This window comes from Manis pentadactyla, chromosome 11 (genome assembly GCF_030020395.1).
Source record: "Manis pentadactyla isolate mManPen7 chromosome 11, mManPen7.hap1, whole genome shotgun sequence".
Classification (NCBI taxonomy): domain Eukaryota; kingdom Metazoa; phylum Chordata; class Mammalia; order Pholidota; family Manidae; genus Manis; species Manis pentadactyla.
This window is the reverse complement of record NC_080029.1, coordinates 12220262-12239972: the sequence shown is the minus strand read 5'-3', so window position 1 is coordinate 12239972 and position 19711 is coordinate 12220262. Positions and strand designations below refer to the sequence as shown.

The 19711-nt window shown below is 35.6% G+C and overlaps 1 protein-coding gene across 5 annotated transcripts in view; it reads right to left on the bottom strand.

Annotated features, from left to right (window-relative positions):
* Positions 1-4419: 4419 nt before the first annotated feature.
* Positions 4420-19711, bottom strand: part of TRIP11 (thyroid hormone receptor interactor 11) — a 75203-nt gene continuing 59911 nt past the window's right edge. For 4 of the 5 annotated variants that reach the window (XM_057488201.1, XM_036882521.2, XM_057488200.1 and 1 more), the window contains 5 exons: positions 14971-15052; positions 11705-11819; positions 11142-11258; positions 9847-9991; positions 4420-7801 (listed from right to left, as the gene is read on the bottom strand). In XM_057488201.1, coding sequence (XP_057344184.1) covers positions 7581-7801; positions 9847-9991; positions 11142-11258; positions 11705-11819; positions 14971-15052 — 680 coding nt within the window. In that variant the 3' untranslated portion in view covers positions 4420-7580. Of the gene's footprint in view, positions 7802-9846; positions 9992-11141; positions 11259-11704; positions 11820-14970; positions 15053-18813; positions 18915-19711 lie in introns of those variants that run through there. The other variant, XR_008992414.1, reaches the window with a different exon arrangement.

The following is a 19711-nucleotide window of genomic DNA, read 5'->3' as shown; positions in this document are numbered from 1 at the left end:
AAAAACAAGAATATATACAATTACTATATATCATGTCATCATATTGCATACAAGAAAGGACTTTTAACACTGAATATAGAAACCATGCTTCTCCATGTATCCAGATAGGATGTCAAATTTCAACAGCATTCCTGGAGAGTTCAGGAACTGGAGAGGCATACATTATTTGATTATCTCTATTATCCTACAAAAAGTAACATTATTGGCTCCTTATTTGTTACAGGTTTAAGACATGCTATGTGAAAATGCTTTCAAAATTAAACAAGAAAAGTAGGCGGTGGTCCAAGTTGAAATGAGTTGGTAATTTCGGGTTGATAATCACTGACCTAGGTAATGGCTCATGGGTTCATTATGTTATTTTCCTTTTGTTTCTGTTTGTTATTTTCTATAATAGAAGGTCTTAAATATCCTGTAGAAAATATAGCATAATTTTAAGCTTTGGAAAAGCTGGCTAATGAGTTTCTTTTCTGTATCCTTTGAACATACTTTGCTTTCTGTATTTATAACCACTGCTTTGAAGTTTTCGTGGGCTGAATCCAACATCTAGGCCCACACAGTTTCTTTTGACTGCTTTTTTCCTGAGTATGGGTCACACTTTCTTCCTTGCATTTACTCATAATTTTTAATTGAAATTTGGGTGATTCTATTGTAGCAACTATTGATCCTGATGTTTTTCTCATTTTTAGAACTTGGTTGGATTTAAGCTAAGGAATCCACCTCCCCTAAGGGAGAGTGCAGCCGCTGTTGTCTCTGCTGTTTTTATATTCTCAATTTTATTTTTTACTCTGGCTTCACAGAAGTTGCTACTGCATGGCTGAATGGTCAGTGGAGGCTGTGCTCACAGCACCTCGACCCACATGGCTTCCGCCCACTGCCCAGGGATCTGTGTGTGGACTGAGAAATAAAAGGCCAGTCTCTGAGGGTCAGGCTTTCCTTCCCACCAGGCTCTCGCGGGACTTCCCATCGGCCAGGGCCCTTCCATGGCTCTCTCTGGTCCAGTCTCCCCATTGAATTTCCACCGGTCAGCCACTTGCCCTATCTGGACTTGCAGACTCAGGCTAGCAAAGCTGAGTTTTCTGTTTTCATCCAAGTTCACCGCTTTTAACTGACAATGTCACAGCTTTTGCACAGCCTTCACCCCCACCATTGAGTCTCCCCCTTAGGCAATAAAGCTGCTAGTTTTCACGACTAGCTTGGTGCTAAAAAAAATAGGAGGTTTGGTAGTTAGGGGAGCCTTAAGCAAGAAGGCTAAAGACTCCACGGATTCTTACTTAAAGCTCTGTAAGTTTTTCAAAAATCAACAATTTCCAATTCTTTGTCTGCCTTTGGCCAGTTACCCGAGCCCCCAAAAATGGTTGGTTTTGGCCATTTTAGTTTTATACTTATTTTTGCAGGGACGATTGGCTGACCTCTCCACACTGCCACAGCCAGATGTCCCTCCTAATAACCTTAATTGTCTATTCTTAAACATTTGAAATATAGGACATACATGCACACACACACAAATTAAGGGATGACAGCAGAGTTAAAATTACTTTTCACCAAGTAGAACTACATTCAAAGGGAAAAAATTAAAGTGAAAAGACATAAAAATGGAAGTCTCAATTCTGTAGAGAATCGATTTTTACCGTCCTCAATATTTTTCAACACGCGCTATAGCTGACAAGTGTGATTCTAAAGAGAGCAACACAGGTTGAACACATGTGTCTAGACTGCTCTAGAAGGAAGTTTGCATGTGGCGTGGCAAATGCTTTAGGGAGAGGACTGAAATGATTCCAAATTTTCAGAAACTATACATTCCATATAAGTTTTCAAAAATAAAAATTACCTCATCAGTGTAAACTCTGTAACTGTGTTAGCACCACACGCTTATTCTTCAGGGAGAATGCCTGAAAATCCCTGCTAAAAGGGATTAGTGTGTTAACTCAGAGACTCCCAGATGATACCATGGCTTTTTAAGTGCACCTAAATGAAGGAGCCACATAGGAAACCCGAAGCAAATGTATACCACTGTTTCCAATTCTTTCCTTTAAAAGAAATGCTGCCCTTCACCATCTGGGACAGGCCTTGCCATTTGGGAAATGTATGCATGTAAGAATATACACATCCATTTACCTGCCAGTTAAGGGAGTGTGATCAATTCACCATTAGGTGAAAACTCACAACCTAATGTCCTTCAACATCTAAATACCTTATATTTTACAAAAAAGAAAGGTATATTTTATTTTTGACAGCCTAAGGATATCTGAGAAACAACTTACCAAACTCTTACATTAAGTTTGCAAATATTTTCAATCACTGAGATTTAATTTTTGAGGATCAGGAAGAGCTTACTGAAAAGCAGAGTACACCTGTTAAAAAAAAAGTCACAGCTGAAAAGTACCACAATTAAAATACCACAGTGCAAATTATTAATTGCTGAACCCCAGAAGTTTAAAGACTGGCCCATAGTAATAGCCAAAGCAGAAAACCAAAGGTTCACATATTTTTCTGTGATCCATTTATTAACATTCTTGAATTTTCTTTATCTCTAAAACAGATAGTTGTAATTAGATTAATTTGCTGTATTAAATTATTTAACAGCATGCTGTAAATCCCTCAGATATATCCTATGTTCACATGACCTAGTCCCAAGGACAGGAAAACAAGGTTCAGAGTATTACCTTTTTTATTCCATTAGGTTAGGACAAGAACTGCTTGGACTTTTACCTGATACTCAATTTGCTAGCCTTCCTTCTAGAGTGCTCGAATGTTACTACCCTGAAGGTGTGTTTAACAAGCCCTCCCCTCCTCCCAGCTGTCTGCCAGGTCCAAGTCAGGGTCCCCAGGTGCTGGGCACACGCCCTCCAAGCACTTCACACACTTCTCTAGTAACCTGGATGTGTCTGTCTTGCCCACTTGACAAGTCTTTCAAACCAACCTCCCATCCCCCGCCTTATGAACTCCCTTCCAACCTCACAGAATAAAACTCCCCAGCTTCCCCTGTCTTGCCGATGGTTTCAGCCCCATGCAAGTTCACTATGGATTCAATGACACCAAAGAACGACAATGGAACTTTCTTGGGGTGAAAGGTTTATACCCAACTTTATTCCCACGGTGGCACGTCAATCACTAGAGTTATGTCTGCATCCAACAGTCTGCAGATCTCTTATCCTCCTTTGTCTCTGCCCAGAGCACTGGGCAGAGCTCTTTATAAAGTGACTCAGCAATAGCTAATAGCCTACAGGTGTGGAAGCAGTAGCCTAGCAGCAGGACAGTTACATCAGGTAATTTAGAAGCAGGTGAGGATACTGGTGATAGGAACCTTCACTTTATCCACACCCCCCACCCAAATTCACCTCTCTGCTTCTCCCCCGAGGCCAGTCATTCCTGTCCCAATGAAGAAGTCCTCCCCATCTAAAGGCCAGGCCCTCCATGAGTGTTCGGATTCTCTGTTCCCTTCTCAGGAACTCTTCTCTCTACCCTCATCAGCCTCTCCCCCTAAACGATGTCCTTCCCCTAAACATTTACACATGCTCCCAGCCTAAAGCAACTCTCTCTCCACCCTACTTTCATCTATCAATGTCCTCTTTTCCTTCACAATCAAGATTTCTCAGAATAGTTGCTACAGACATCATCTCCACTTGCTCATCACCTACTCAACCCACTTAACCACACAGCTTCTGCTCCCATTACTCCACAAACACTGCTCAAAGCCCACGCTTCCTGGTCCCTGAACCCAGTAGCTTCCTCTTAAGACGAATCTCACTTTACCTCTGTGACCTCTCCTTACCTTCTATAAACAACCCGCAGCTTCAGTAGCACCCCCACCCGACACTCTTATACCCTTTTAGGCCGTAATGATCACAACTGTTAACATCTGTGTAAAACTCTCGATTTTTATAAAGCATTTGCCCAACTTATGCATTTAATAAATATTATGAATGAATGTGTCATTTGATCCTAAAACCCCGTGAGTTTACTACATGGGTTTTCAGATGAGAAAAATCAGTCCCATAGGCCCGCACAGAAAGGGTCAGAATCAGTACTCCAATCCATCTCTCAACTTAAAAGCCCATGTCCCTTCCAGTACTACTATCATGTGAACAGTTAAAAGAATTCAAGTTACATATCTAAGAAAAAATGAAGACACAACTGATGATCATGCAGAAACACCAGGAGTACAATGACTCATATGACCTCTGAAGGAAAAAAAATAGAAAACAAAAAGGCTGGCTAAAACATCAGGTCCTCTTTTCATACATATCTTGAGCATTTATTAAATTGTTCATACATAGTATTTCCAAGGCTCAAATAATATCCTAACAGCAGACATCCGGTGAACACTTGAAGACATTAGCTTCAGTAGTTCATCAACTGCTGCTATAAACAACATGTGTAAGTCATTTCTCCCCCTTCTAAAGAAAAAGTCAGCAGCTGTTTGCTAAAAAATTTTTTTATTGTGGATGAAGACATTGCCAAGTTACATATATCATTTTTATTTGGAGTATTTTTTTGCACTGCAGTGCTCCTGAGAAATTCAGAAATGCATTGACTTTAGCTCTATAAAACACAACCCAGTATTAAGGTTGGGTTGTAAATTTCTCACATTTAGATATTTTCCTAAAAATCAAAAGACAACTTACTGATTTTAAGTAGAGAAACCTTAATAAATTAAAAAGTAAAGACTGGTAAATAATCACAAATGACAGAACATTAAAAGTACCATTACTTTTTCCATAGGAATATATAAAATATCAGTTATACTTACTTGATATATACAAGACTAAATTTTTCTTGATGCAACACATTTTAAATACTTGGATATATGAAAAACTTCATTAGCTTTAGAATTAAATTCAAATGCTTTATATTTGATGAACAGCACTTCTCAATAATTCTCACCACTCTCCTGTCCCTGAAGACAGTTTGTTTTTCCACCTACTGATTGGGTATTTTGAGAGTTTCTCCCCCCTTTCAATTAACCATTAAAAGATTAAAATAGACTGAAGGCTTTATTTAGAGGGATATTTAATATTTTAATTGGCTGGTTTTAACAAAGTCATTCCTCTCTTGTCACATTTTTATTGTTTAATTTTGCCTGTTTCTTTTTCTTTTAAATCAATAATGGCAGAAACTGAAACTCAATGAACCATATGATGCAGGAGTATACTAAAATCAAACTCAATGGCTGGATGGATTTTGTTATAGTCCAGCAGTTGAAAACCATTAGGAATGTTGTGAAAAGCTGCAGCAGCTAAGGCAAAATTCAACCACAACTTCTGGTGAGATTATAAAGAAGTAAACAGGAAAGTCACTGCAGTTAAATATTGCATTAGAATTACTGTTAGCAATGTCCTATTGCTAACAATAGAATTACAGGCTTTATCGCTATATGGTAACCAGGAAGATTGTTCAAGCAGATGGTTCATCTCCGACACAACTTAGTTTCAGAAAAGTAGAGGAGTTATGTCTGGTTTAGATCAACAAACCACTTAGTATGCATACCAGGAAGCTATAGTGTCAATGACGACACAACCGAAACATTAGGTACTACAGCTGCGGACAAGGTCACATACTTACTTAAATAGCAGCCACATAAGGTCATGCAGTGATGTGTAGAGAGGTAATCTACCCATAAGAGCTTTCAAACTTAGGTTAAACTATGGGGTGAGGGAGGGCAGTCTGTTTTGAGCACAGAATAATCAAAATGTCATAAAAGGCATTTAAAATATGATGACATGCTACTTAAATACCCATTATGCACCTCCTTTTGAAATTAAGAGAAACATTTTTTTGCATGTTCTTTCTTCAAAATGAAAGATCATGTGTCTTTTTTTAACTTTAGAAACTTTTATTTCAGATGCCTCACACTGAAATGAAACTTCAATGGTAAGTGGCAAATAATTTAGGATGGTCAGTGAAAGTATCTTTGAAGGATCTTATAGAAACTAAGGGTGATAATTTCACAGAAAAGTTACAATGGGCAAAACAGACAGGAGGCATTCTGACAGTTCTAACATAGAATTTGTATGACAATTTCCTTTAAAGTGTACTAAATAAAGAATGGCAATAAAAATAAATTAGCTAAGGAGACAGGTGATGTTCTGAAGCAGCAATGTCTCAGTTACTAAATCTTGCAGAAAAACCAAGGTTCACCCATCAACACATAAAGAATCCCAATTTTCTAAATACAGTAGATAGTTAATCACAGCAAAATTTACAAACAACCAAATTTAGCCTGCATATAGCAGGGCCTATTTACATATTCGGATAAGTATCATTTTCACCTTTCCTTGTTACACAGATGTTTCTATTTTAAAGGCTTATCCACATTTACAAAATTTGCAAGAACTGTCTTTAAATGTACAATTTCAACAATGAATACAAACATGAACATCCTGAATATAATTAAGTTCCAAGTCAGGATTTTTCATGAGGGGTTTATAAAGAAATACTCTTACTCTTCGGTTCCAAACACCTGGTGCTGGTATTGATGAAGTGATTTCACTACCTCCAAATGAGCACAAGGATGAGAATGGAGGACTCCTGGATTGACAGCTCTCTTACCTTTAACACCTCAGACAGAGGCAGGAGGTGTCATGTTTAGTGATATTGCTAATTACAGCTGTGGAAATGCAACTGTACAGTTTCATACTTACACAAAAGCTGTGTGTGTGTTTTCATGTATGAGGAAACAATTAATTTGAAATGATACCTTTAAAAATAACCTTAGCTCTTCAAACTAAACATATATCCACAGTATGTACTTAACAATACAAAAGAACAAACTACCAATACAAGCAACCACTTGGATGGATCTCAAGGGAATTATGCTGAGTGAGAATCTCAAAAGGTTACATACCATATGATCTCATTTATTAGCACTCTCAAAATGACAAGATTACAGAGACAGAGAGCAGTTAGTGACTGCTAGAAAGGAGGGGTTAAGGAAGGAGGTGGCTATGATCACACAAGGGCAGCGTGAAGGACCCTTGATGGAACTGTTCTGTATCTGCACTGTAGTGGTGATCACATGCATATCCACATGTGATAAAATTGCATAGAACCACATGCATACACATTCTATGACCTTCAAGGGACAACCTTGTTCCTGGCCTGTCTGCCCTAAGTCCTCTAAAGATGATTAATATATGCTTCAGATCAATTGTCTGCACTATGCAGATAAGCCACTAGTATTTTTCTTTTGTAAATCTCTTGAATTTTAAAAGATAAGCCATATGTCTCTAACTTCAATAAACTTGAAAATCAGAGAAGAAAATAAAGAGCTGATATATAGCTACTAGTACTGTGTCTTTTTATTTTTCTTATTTTGTAATTAAGGTGAAAGATCAGATGTTTCTAGCTTGAATTAGGTCAAATCAGAGAAGGAAAAAAGCAGATAATACAGCAAACATTTCCTCCTGTGACACCTGCAATTTCTAAAAGCATAAAGAGCATTTTTATTAAATTTTAAGGAAGTACAACTGCAAACAAATAAATGACTTTTTCCAAAAGGCCACTTTGTGATAAAGTACACACACATAGTGTCCATGGTTTCTTTAAAGTGCTATATATGTTGTCGCTGGCTTAAGAATCATCTATTGCTTTAACAAGTCTTTTAACACAACTCCAGCGCTATTGTCAGGTGACACTGGCAAAGGTGTAAATGTGGGCAACACATCTGAGACGGGTTTCAAAAGAAGATGCCCAGGTCCCCCAGGTCCAAGTCCGGCTGGGTTAATAAGAGGTACAGCGGCGGAGCGGGGAGCCAAGAATGGATTCACATCTGTCCTTCTACCGGACCTGGATTCTGTTGCATCTAAATGATAAAACACAAATTATTCAGTCTCCTATGTGTTATTTGTCAAAGCCATACATTTATTTCAGGTTTCCAGATTTGGCCCCCAGAAGAATTTAATTCATGCTGCTGCTGGGCATGTGAAACACAGGAAGGTGAAAGAGGATCAGACAGTAAGAGAGAAGCGTGGGGGAGAGCAATTCTTGTATGTACAGCTAAGACTTTATTACACACATTCATATTTTTGTCCTATATTTAAACACCAGCTATATAACCAATATACTTTATTTGCTACAGTAACAGCTTTTTAAGTGGTGTTTGCTGTCATAAAGCAAACTCTCCAATCCCCACCTGAAAGTTGAAGGACTTGAGGGCTTGCTTTCCCCAAATAATCATCATGGCCATGAAAAAATTGGCACCCCCATTACAATGGTAACAATCAGATTTAGTATTAACATACCAAAGGAAAAACAATATATGTGTTACATTATGTGATTATTTTTTAGACATTCAAAGGTTTGAAAACAATAGTTTCATTGGAATAGGTATTTGGTTTATGTCCTAATATCTTAGTGGATAGAACTCTACTCTATTACCCAAGTTAGCACACTAATAGCTTCATTGTTAAGAGACTTACACGTGCCCACTTCAGCAAGGGGAAGTTCAAATGAAAGAACCTTTCAAAACAAAGAAAGCACCGAGAAAAATTCATCACATCTATGTGCCATCAAGCACCCGAGTCCCCAAGCTGTACTTTCTTGTGAATGACAACTTTCCAAACTCTGGCAAAGCTACTGGCGCTACTTAGTAAGGCCTGACCCTTACCGCACACTTTCAAATCCAGGATTAAAGACTAAACTGGCTTTTTTCATGCAAACCCTTTACCGACTCAGAACATACTGGCTTTTGTCTCTGAGCAATACAAATCTGGTCAGGTACGTGACTTGGTAACTAAAGTCGGGAGAGCAGGAAAGAAGAGGGAACAAGAGTCAGGGAGAGGGGAACCCCGCCATTATGAACTTTGGAATCTGCTTCCAGATACTACAACCTTGTGTAACCGTGTTTAGTACAGTCTAGCCCGTTAGATAAAGTTAAGACTTTTCAACAAATTTAGCAGCCAAACATTTTATCTAAATAATAAAGTCTACCACTTTCTCCTTTTATTAAAGCTCAAGAAAATAGAAATATTCATCTAAATGACTAAGATGTTTAAAATTTTCAGAATACAAATTCTTTAATATTTTACCCAAATTTAAGTATCTGATGTGACATAAACTTGAGTATATAACATATAAAGTCCAACAAAAATGCTAATCTTAAACTAAAATTTGAAAATTCATTAAAATTGTTATAAAATATGAAGATTTCAGATAAAAGAGAGGCCCTTCAATAAAGAATCTGTTTATGGCCTAATGGATTATACTTCAATCTCAACTCAAGAAATTTTACTACATGCCATTATAGGGGATATGAATATAAGTAAGACCTTTACTACCTACTGGGATAGAAAACTACACATACATATAGAACAACCAAACCACTTGCTTATAGGCAGCCCTTCCAATATATAGGAACACTTCTCAATGTTCTTAGATCTCTAAGCCAATTTATTAAACTACTCTTATAAATATTATTAACATAGCAAGGTTTGGTTATGAGTGTAACATCTAAATTTTCAGAGGGAAAAACATCTTTCTCATCCATGAGCTACACTTCTCTGATGAGCAATAAACACCATTAGTGAGAAAGGCAAACAACTGATCAAAGGTCCACACTAATTCACCACCAATTCCAGGAAGAATCATTCAAAGTGGCTTATGCAGAAAGAGAAAAATTATTCTGACCTACAAAGGGGAAATATTTCATATTGTTTAAATTAAACCAAATTAAATGTCAGATTGCTCTATGAATCTATATAGCCAAAACCCAATGCCTTAATGGAATTTTGCAAGGCTTTGTAATAAACATTTTCAAAAACACTAAATATTAGTTCCTATCACTATAATAAAATATAACCATATATTAAACAATTTTTAATTGTAGAAAAAATAAATATCTGGATTTACCTTTAAAACTTTCTGATATATTTGTATCTAGTTTTCTCCTTCCTGGTGAATCTAGAGGTTTCATATCATGAACAGAAAGCTTTGGTGGTGGAATAGATGGATGAGATTCTGTTTCTAGAAATTTAACAAAAAGTTCTGAAAAAGACTAAGAAAAAATATTTGGATTATATTAGGCAGATATTAAAATTATATTCACTACATTCACCATATTTGCTACTAAAAAAATATGCCAGTTATTCTAATTAAATACTAAAAACTAATCATGTCATCTGAATCATTTCTTTATAAATAAGCTTTATGAACAATTAAAACTGCTAGTAGTTTAGTTACACAGCATTAAAAACTTCAACAATTTAAGCTATATTTGATGACAATGCTCAGTATAAATCTTAGTCAGAATTAGCTACCTGATAACACATTTCTTGCCATTAATGGAATTTAAGACATCAAATCTTAAATCATTTTAATAACTGCTGATATAAAAGACATGAAAAATCATACTGACAGAAAACAGTTTCAAGCTGTCATATTTTCCTAAAGTAATAATCAGTTAATGAATATAACAAAAAACTCACTAATAATATTACGAGATTAAAATAATGTAGCATAGATCTTTCCTTTATATTAAATTTTGTGCCATCCAACTTAGAATTGGGTTTTATCTTTAACCAGCTCTGGGTAGGTCACCTATCTTGTTTCCTCTTTATTAAGAAAATAAAGAAGTAAACTCCACATTCTGATCCTCAGTGCTATTCCATTCGATTAACATTCTCTTAAGCCTTCTATATACCAAACAGCATGTTTCCATGTTTAACTGCTTCCTCCTCCTAGTAAATAAGCTCATCGAGGGCAGGCACTTTAGTTTGCTGCTGATCCCCAATGCTTAGATCAGTTTGGGACACAGCAGGTGCTCAATAAATATTCATTAGCTGATTAACTAGGTAGATACATTACATAAAATAAAGCTTTTGTCTTTAAGAATCTCATAATTTAGTAGTAAGAAGTAATGTGTATCTACAGTAGCATGAGCAAACACAAAGAAAGGAACAGTTAGTTAATACTTAGAAACATAGAAGTACCATGTAAATTAAAAGTTAAAATATGACCTGTATCAATAAAATTATTCAAACTGGCTTATTATCCTTACGCTAATCACCTCTCTGGATCTGTTTCCACAACTCCAAAATAAGGGGGCTGTATAAAATAACCTAAAAAAGAAATCTGATTCTTCACAAACGAATGTGGTGTATAATCATTTCTCCATTCATATACAATAGGAATAAAACCAGTCTTACACTGTTAAGCACAGATCGCTGATTTGGCCTCAAAGGTGTGTTGGGGACACTTTTTGATCCTCCTCCAAGCCACCCAGTCATCCACCTTGTAACACCACCCTGACCTTCATTCAACAACTGAAAAATTATTTTAAAACAAAAAATGTTATCAATACAAGAAAGGAAAAAAATTACCACATGATTTCAAAAGGTAGCAAACCATGTTACATGATTTCTAAGGGTAGCAAACCATGTTTTTCAAGTCCAATTTCTAGTAAACACTTTCTATAGAGGCTGCAAATATAATGAAATGCTGTCCCACGCACTCTCGAATAAGAGTTGAGAATTCATATCCCAAAATTTTAGCATTCTGATATAAGATGTGGATTATGAGTTACAAAACATTTGAACTTGTATTATACAAATTGAACAATCCACCTCTTCACTGTAGTATGAAATAATTAAATTTCCACAATGAGAAAACTGAATTCAGGGACAGTTATATATAATAAATGAAACCAATTTTGTACAATGAACTATTTCAGTTATGAATGTATTTGGAATGGCTTTCATTGTTCAGTTACCTGCTCCATTTCCTCTCTTTTGATACCCAGGATGCTTCCCATCAATCGTAACACTTCATGACGCTGATTTTTTGGTGTGTGGAAATGTCCAATGAAGAGGTTTCTCATTAGGACTCTGAAAGTGAAGACAAAAGTGGCTCAAGCTAATTCAAAAGTTATCCCAATATTTAGTGTACCTAAAGAATAAACACTAACCACAAAAATATTTAATTATACTTAATTATAAAAGACTAAACAATAAAATATTTTAAAGTAACTTTAAAGAATATTGGCAAGTCTAATTAAGAATATTTCAGTAAGACCCAAATGCAGACCTTACAAAACATCACTTATTAGCCATCTGCTTTCTTCAACCAAATAATCAACTGAGATGGTGTCTCATTAAGTAATTCTCAGTTCCTGTCTTGGGTGACACCTACCTTAAGGAGACTTAGATTTTTTTCCCTCCCCACCTTAATGGTGATGATGTCGTATGCTTAATGGTTATGCTTGTACTTCCCCATTTACATTACTTTAAAATGTGCTAATAATATCAAAATTAATGATACACAGGCATACCTCAGAGATACTGCAAGTTTGGTTCCAGAACACCACAATAAAGCAAGTACTGCAATAAAATGAGTCAAATGAACTTTTTTAGTATCCTAGTGCATACAAAAGTTAGGTTAACACTATAGTGCAGTCTATGTGCAATAGCATTACGTTTAAAAAAAAAAATGTACCTATCTTGACAGAAAAATACTTGTGTTGCTAAAAAATGCTAGCCATCATCTGAATTGTCAATGAGCCATAATCTTTTTCCTGGTGGATGGTCTTGCCTCAATATTGATGGCTGCTGACTGATCAGGGTGGTGGTTGCTAAAGGCTGAGACAGCTGTGTTAATTTCTTAAAAGGGGACAGTGAATCCATCGATCGATTCATTTCACAAATGATTTCTCTGATGCTGTTTGATAGCATGTTACAACAGAACTTCTTTCAAAATTATAAGAGTCAAGTTTCTCAAACCTTGCTGCTGCTTTATCAACTAAATTTATGTAATATTCTAAATCCTTTGTTGTCATTTCAACAATCTTCACAGCATCTTCACAGGAGTAGATTCCATCTCAGGAAACAACTTCCTTTGCTCATCCACAGGAAGCAATGCCTCATCCATGCAAGTGTTATGAGATGCAGCAATTCGGTCACATCTTCAGGCTCCACTTGTAATTCTAGCTCTTGTGCTGTTTCAGCCACATCTTCAGTTACTTCATCCAATGGAGACTTGAATCCCTCAAAGTCATCCATGAGGGCTGGAATCAACTTCTTCCAAACTCCTGTTCATGTTGATACTGTGACCTCTTACCATGAATCACAAATGGTGAATCCTTTCCAGAAGATTTTCAATTGACTGCCCAGATCCATAAAAGGAATCACTATCTATGGCAGTTATAGCCTATGGAATGTATTTCTTACATAGTAAGACTTTAATAGTAAATAAATAGTAAAATCCACTCCTTGATCCATGGGCTGCAGAATGTTGTGCTAGCAGGCATGAAAACAGCAATCATCTCACTGTCCACCTTCATCAGAGCTCTTGGGTGACCAGGTATGCTGTCAATGAACAGTAATCTTTTGAAAGCAATTTCTTTTTCTGAGCAGTAGGTCTCAATAGTGGGCTTAAAATATCCAGTATATCATGTTATAAACACATGTGTTCTCATCCAGGCTTTGTTGTTTCATTTATTGAGCACAAGCAGACTAGACTTAGCATAATTCTTAAGGGCCCTAGGATTCTGGAATGGTAAATGAGCTTCAACTTAGTCACCAGCTGCATTAGCCCCCAAGAGACTCAACCTGTCCTTTGAAGCTCTGTAGTCAGGTACTGACTTTCCCTCTCTAGCTACAAAAGTCCTAGAAGGCATCTTCTTCCAACAGAAGGCCGTTTCACCTACATTAAGCTTTTGTTTCATGTAGCCACCTTCATTCATCTTAGCTAGATCTGGATAACTCACTGCAGCTTCTCCATCAGCACTTGCTGCTTCATCTTGTGCTCTTTTATGGTGAAGACGGCTTCCTCCCTTAAACCTCATGAAACAACCCCTGCTAGCTTCCAACTTTTCTTCTGCAGCTGTGTCACCTCTCTCGGCCTCCACAGAATTGAAGAGAGGTAGGCCCTTGCTCTGGATTAGGCTCTGGCTTAAGGGAATGTTGTGGCTGGTTTGATCTTCTATCCAGACCACTCAAACTCTCTCCATATAAGCAATAAGGCTGTTTCGCTTTCTTACCAGTCATGCATTCACTAGAGTAGCACTTTTAATTTCCTTCAAGAAACTGCATTGTTTGTGAAGAAACACAACTTGACTGTTTGCTGTGAGAAGCCTAGCTTTCAGCCTCTCTCGATGTTTGATGACTTCTTCACTAATCTATCATTTCTGGCTTTTGATTTACAGTGAGAGGATGCAACTCCTCCTTTCACTTGAACAGTTAAGAGGACATCATAGGGTATTAAGTGGCCTACATTCAATAATGATGTGCTTGGAACAGGGAGGCCCAAGGAGAGTGAGAGAGATGGAGGGACAGTCAGTTAAGCGGATCAGTGAAACATACACATTTACCAACTAAGTTTGCCACCTTACATGGCACAGATCGTGCCACCCCAGAACAATTACAGTGTAACATCAAACGTGACTGATCACATGGTTAATGTAACAAATACAATAAAAAAATTTGAAATACTTCAAGAATTGCCAAAATGTGACGCAGAGACTCAAAATGAGCAAATGCTTTTGGAAAAGTGGTGCCAACAGACTTGCTTAATGCAGGATTGCCATAAACCTTCAATTTGTTTAAAAAATGCAGTATCTGTAAAGTGCAATAAAATGAGGTATGCCTATATTACATATATACATAGATTTCAGACCTAACATATTTGAGCAAGATATACTCATTTAAGGACTGTAAAAAGAGCAAGAACAAATGGTGAAAATAATTCTAGTACTTCATCTTGTGGTGATGTTTTAACTTTTGTATGCTTTTAAGAAAAAAAATTGAGCTGGGAAAAATCTACTTAAAAACCAAGAGAAGAAAAAAAGAAAAAAAACCAAGAGAAGTTATTCTACTGACCCCTCAAATTAAAACTACCTACATCTCATCAATATGTAAGAAAAAGAAAACTTTAAACTTTTAAAAACTTTAATCACATATAAACATGGACATGTGGAAGTTGTTTTTACCATAAAAGTAATCTCTGTAAAATTTAATATAAAAGTTAAAAGGCAGAGCATACTTGTCCACTTTTCCTTCTGTGCTGTTTACTAAGTTCATCAGTTTCTTTTGTACATCATCCAGCATTTCTTCTCGCAGCTCATCTGTTTTAAAACATGTGAATAAAGACAGTTATTAACTGACTAAAATAGTCTGGGTGAATATATAATGAGATTTATGACATCTTTACTGTAAACTATGAATATATGCACTTACTCTAATTAGGAATTTTCAATTACTTCTATCCCTTCTTTGATTCAAAGAACTAGGCTCTCTAGTAAAAAAACTACCTAAAGGCAGAGTATACATCAATTCACATGGTTTACCCCATAAAGTAATCAATTCTTTAAAAGAAAATTTAAAAACCAAAAAAAAAAAAAAGGTTTTCATTCTCTTCAGAAACTTAATAGCAAAGAAGATATTTTTATTACTGCTTCCTTGCATGAAACATTTCCAGAGCCAGCTCTTTAACAGGAAGAAATGGAAAGGACAATTTTAGATTTTCCTTTTTCCTGGCTGGATTCTGTTTTTTTGGTGAGCTGACGAAGAAAATTATCTAACACAACTAAGACTGTGGCCTAGGATGCAGCTGATAGGACAAAGTATTCTGGGGTAAATAAACTGGAAAATAAAAATTCAGATCACTGGTTCTAACATACTAATCAAGATACTATACAGCTCATGACTGACTTAGAAGGGTGTTTGGACTATTGAAAAATCTTACGTAAAAAGGAAGCAAAATCTGTAAGAGCTTGGTGGAATAGTTGGAATTGGAGCAATATTAAAGGCAAAGTCTAGAATTACAACAGGAGACCTTGTTCATAAATTCATCCATGCCACAGACTTTCAGCCAGGCCCACAAAGCTTACACCTGGTACCTCAGACAAGGATAGTACGGGCTGAAGGAGATGCTTATTCAAGTTAGATTACAAGTTTCCTTCTCAGAGAAACGAAGGACACTGCTTTGTAGCATAGCTCTACTTTTCAAATCAAGAAAACAACCAAACACTAGACTCTGACATCTTTCTGCAAACCTACTCTTTGAGTTATGCTGCATTTCCTAGTAGTAGTTGGATCCAAGTTCCCTTATCAGATATGACTTGCAAGTATTTCCTCCCATTCTGTGGGTTGTTATTTTACTTTCTTGATGGTATCTTTTGAAGTACAAAGGTTTTTAATTTTTATGAAGTCCAATTTGTTCTTCTGTTGTTGCTTGTGCTTAGTGTTATAGCTAAGAAACACTGCTTAAACTCAACATGACAAAGATTTGCTCCTATACATTTACATTTTACAATTTTAACTCTAAAATGTAGGTTCTATGATCTAGTCTGAGTTAATTTTTGTACATGGTCTGAGGTAGGGGTCCAACTTCTTGTGCATGTGGATATACAGTTGTTCCAGTACCATATGTTGAAAAAACTATTCTTACTGCAATCTGGCTGAAAATCAATTGACCATAAATGCATGGTTTATTTCTGGACTCTCAATTCCACTGTGAGACTTCTACGAGTAAGAAAAAATGTTTTTTTCTTCTGCCTGGAAAGCTCTTTTTCATTGATGCTGCCTATTAATGCCTATTTACCCTTCACATCTCAGTTCCCAGGTAACTTTCTCAAAAGACACTTTCTTTGAACCTTATAGTTTAGGCCAGGGCCATCTACTTTGTTTTCATTCTCTCTTATACAATGCCTAAAATTCTACCTTACAGTACTAAATGTATGTATAAAATGTCCAGTTAAAGTATTTGCAATGGCTTGTGGTTTTTCTAAATTGCAAAAAGTAATTCATATAATAGTCTGACTTTACCAAAATAGAGATGGTTGCCATAACCATATTATAAAACCAAGGTTTGTGTTTGGAAAATCTACTACAAACATTTTCTTCCCAGTAAGGATTTTAAGTTTGGACATGAAAGAAAAAAAGAAAGAAAGAAAGAAGAGAGAGAGAAAGAAAGAAAGAAAGAAAGAAGGAGGGAGAGAACAAGACTATTATTAAAGTCTGACTCAGTAAAAGATATTTTAGATTCTTAATGTGCAATAAATACTATGAACACATGGTGCTATTTGGGCCTTTTCTTTTACTACATTTGGAATGTAATTAGAATTCTCAACTATTCAGAGGAAGAAAAGGAAGTAATCTCTTGTTGATGTTCTCAATTAACCTTCCCACTCACAAGCTAAAATAAGAGCCAGAGAAAAGATGGGCAGAGTCTTCTCTTTCATCCTCCGAAACTCCTCCCCAAGGGTATAAAAAAAAGGTAGAGAAACAGAGGTCAGACTTAACCCACCTTTACCTCCCCTTTCTCTAAGATTCCCCTCCTCCCACTTACTTTCTTCAAAACTTAGTGATTTTTTATATTGATTGCATGTCAAAATGATAATATTCTGGATATACTGAGTTATACAAAATGTTACTAAAATTAATTTCACTTGTATCTTTTTACGTTTTTAACATGGCTGCTAAAAAAATCTTATAAATGTTGCTTCCATTATATTTTTATTGAATAGCACTACTTTGGAGCATAACCAGGATATAATCACTACAGTATACTGTCTCTTATTAAAAAAGAAAAGAGACAAAGCTGAATGATAAGAGTTCATCAGAGTAAAATTCACAAAGCAAAAGCTTGATTCTTAAACTGGCAAATTTTAACTTTATGAAAAATTGATTAAGAAATCGGTCTTAAAGTTATAATCAAAAATGTTTTCTTGATGAAAACTCATTAATTTTGGTATAATTTTGACTAAAATCACTGTGTTCTGAAAGATAGGGCCAAAACATCTTTAAGGCCAAAATAATAGTGTACAAATTTCTTAAAACTCATTACCAGAATACAAAGTAGTCCTGAGCACATATGGTAGAGAACTGGTAATTCTGCATATTCTTACAGGCATGCAGAGGGCTGTTTCAAATTCAAGGAGTACTTTAAATGTATTCTGATATTTGAGTCTAGGAAAAACCCTCAAAATTTGGGGGAAGGGAGTGGCAGAATAGCTCTAACTAGGAAACTTTAGGAAAGAAAGTCAAATGCCAACTTTCAAAGGTCCCTACAGACTTTTTTTTTCCTCTCTGATTCTCCTCCTATCAGAGATTCTAAATATTTCTCCACAAAATCTGAACACTAATTCAAACCACAATTTGATATCAGAATTGTATATGAATGGGCAAGCAAAATGTGGTTGTTCAGAGAAGGGTTTTTAGTTAAATATAATATCAATCACTGTGAAATAATCTAACATGTCAAAATAATCCTTTGCAAGTTTTTTTTTTAAAGGCAGGGGGCACAACGCAACTGAGTTTTAGTCTAGTTTGGGAAATAGTTACCCTGAATATATGACATCCTAAAACCTGCCAAATGCCTAGAAATGGCACCATGGTCTTCATCACTTGATTTAAAATAAAAATTGATCATACAATGTAATTGACTATAACAAATCAGCACATAATGTTATATTTTATTTGTATTAATAACACTGCACTGTAATACTGTCTTCAGAGAACATCATAAAATTAAGTCACACTCCTTACAAAGCCATTAGGCTATTTCATGCCTTTCTCCCTTGGACAGGACTCAAGTCAAGTTTACTTACAGTCACTTGACTGAGAAAAGAAAGGTGGTTGGAACTTGACTGGAGAGTCTGAAGACCTACAGTGAATTATGTTCCTGTCACAAGACCCGGATATGATTCATGGTCCTGTCATCACAGTTAGACTTTGTTGCCTATTTTGTAAAACATGCATGCTCATCTCAAAGAATTTTAAGAGACTCATACTAAATGATTAAATATGACTTTTCTGAACAATAAGGTGCTATATAAAGCATTAATATTCATTTATCTGATTTCTTAAAATAACTGAAGTTTACCTTTCAATCGAGCCTTAACCAATTTCAATAATATGTATCACTTTGGTTAACATTAACATTGATAATTAACTTGATAATTTTCCTCCATTTTATCTTGTTATCTTTATGAAGCAAGGCAAAGGAGTCAAAAGAAAAAAGAAAAAAATGTTAGATGATTTCATTTATAGATAAGTCAGTAAATAAACTGGGTCTAGTGTCTTCCTTGTACTGGCTACCAAAAAAAGTATATTTAAATCTGATAAATTAAATCCAATATAAGGAAGTCTGACCTCTTCATTTAATGAACTATAATCAAAGCAAAAGCTAGAAATAAGATGGTCTTTTTATTACACAATTTCAAGTTATACAAGATTACTTTCTTTACAACACCAAAGAATATTTTTTAAAGGCATTTTATATTTTATTTACATTTGAAGCTAGACATATTCACATCTGCTTTGTCTTTTAACTCAATTCTTTTCAATCATATCAGACACAGAATTTTAAGATCTAGAATACATGGTGAATGCTTTCTTGTTCAGTAATTGTAATTATTAATTGCACAGTGAAAAGTAAATTTTGAAATCCCAATTCCCAGCAATGAATTCACAAGAAAAGAATTTATTAATATAGCATAACCTCATTACTTTGAATTTCATTAGATTAAAATCTGTGACTGAATTGAAATAGCCATGTTGAGGTCTACTATGTTATTTGTACACTTAAACTAGAGTTAATATATGCATTTCAAAGAGATTTTAATAAACATTTTTAATGTAACCAGATCAAATTCATCTTCCCCCTCCACCCTGCTCCCTCAATCCTTTAGTATGAATTCAGATAATCCGTATTGTATTTTTCAATGTTGAAACAAAACTGTTTAAAAGACTGAATATTGTAAGTCAAGTTACATACATAA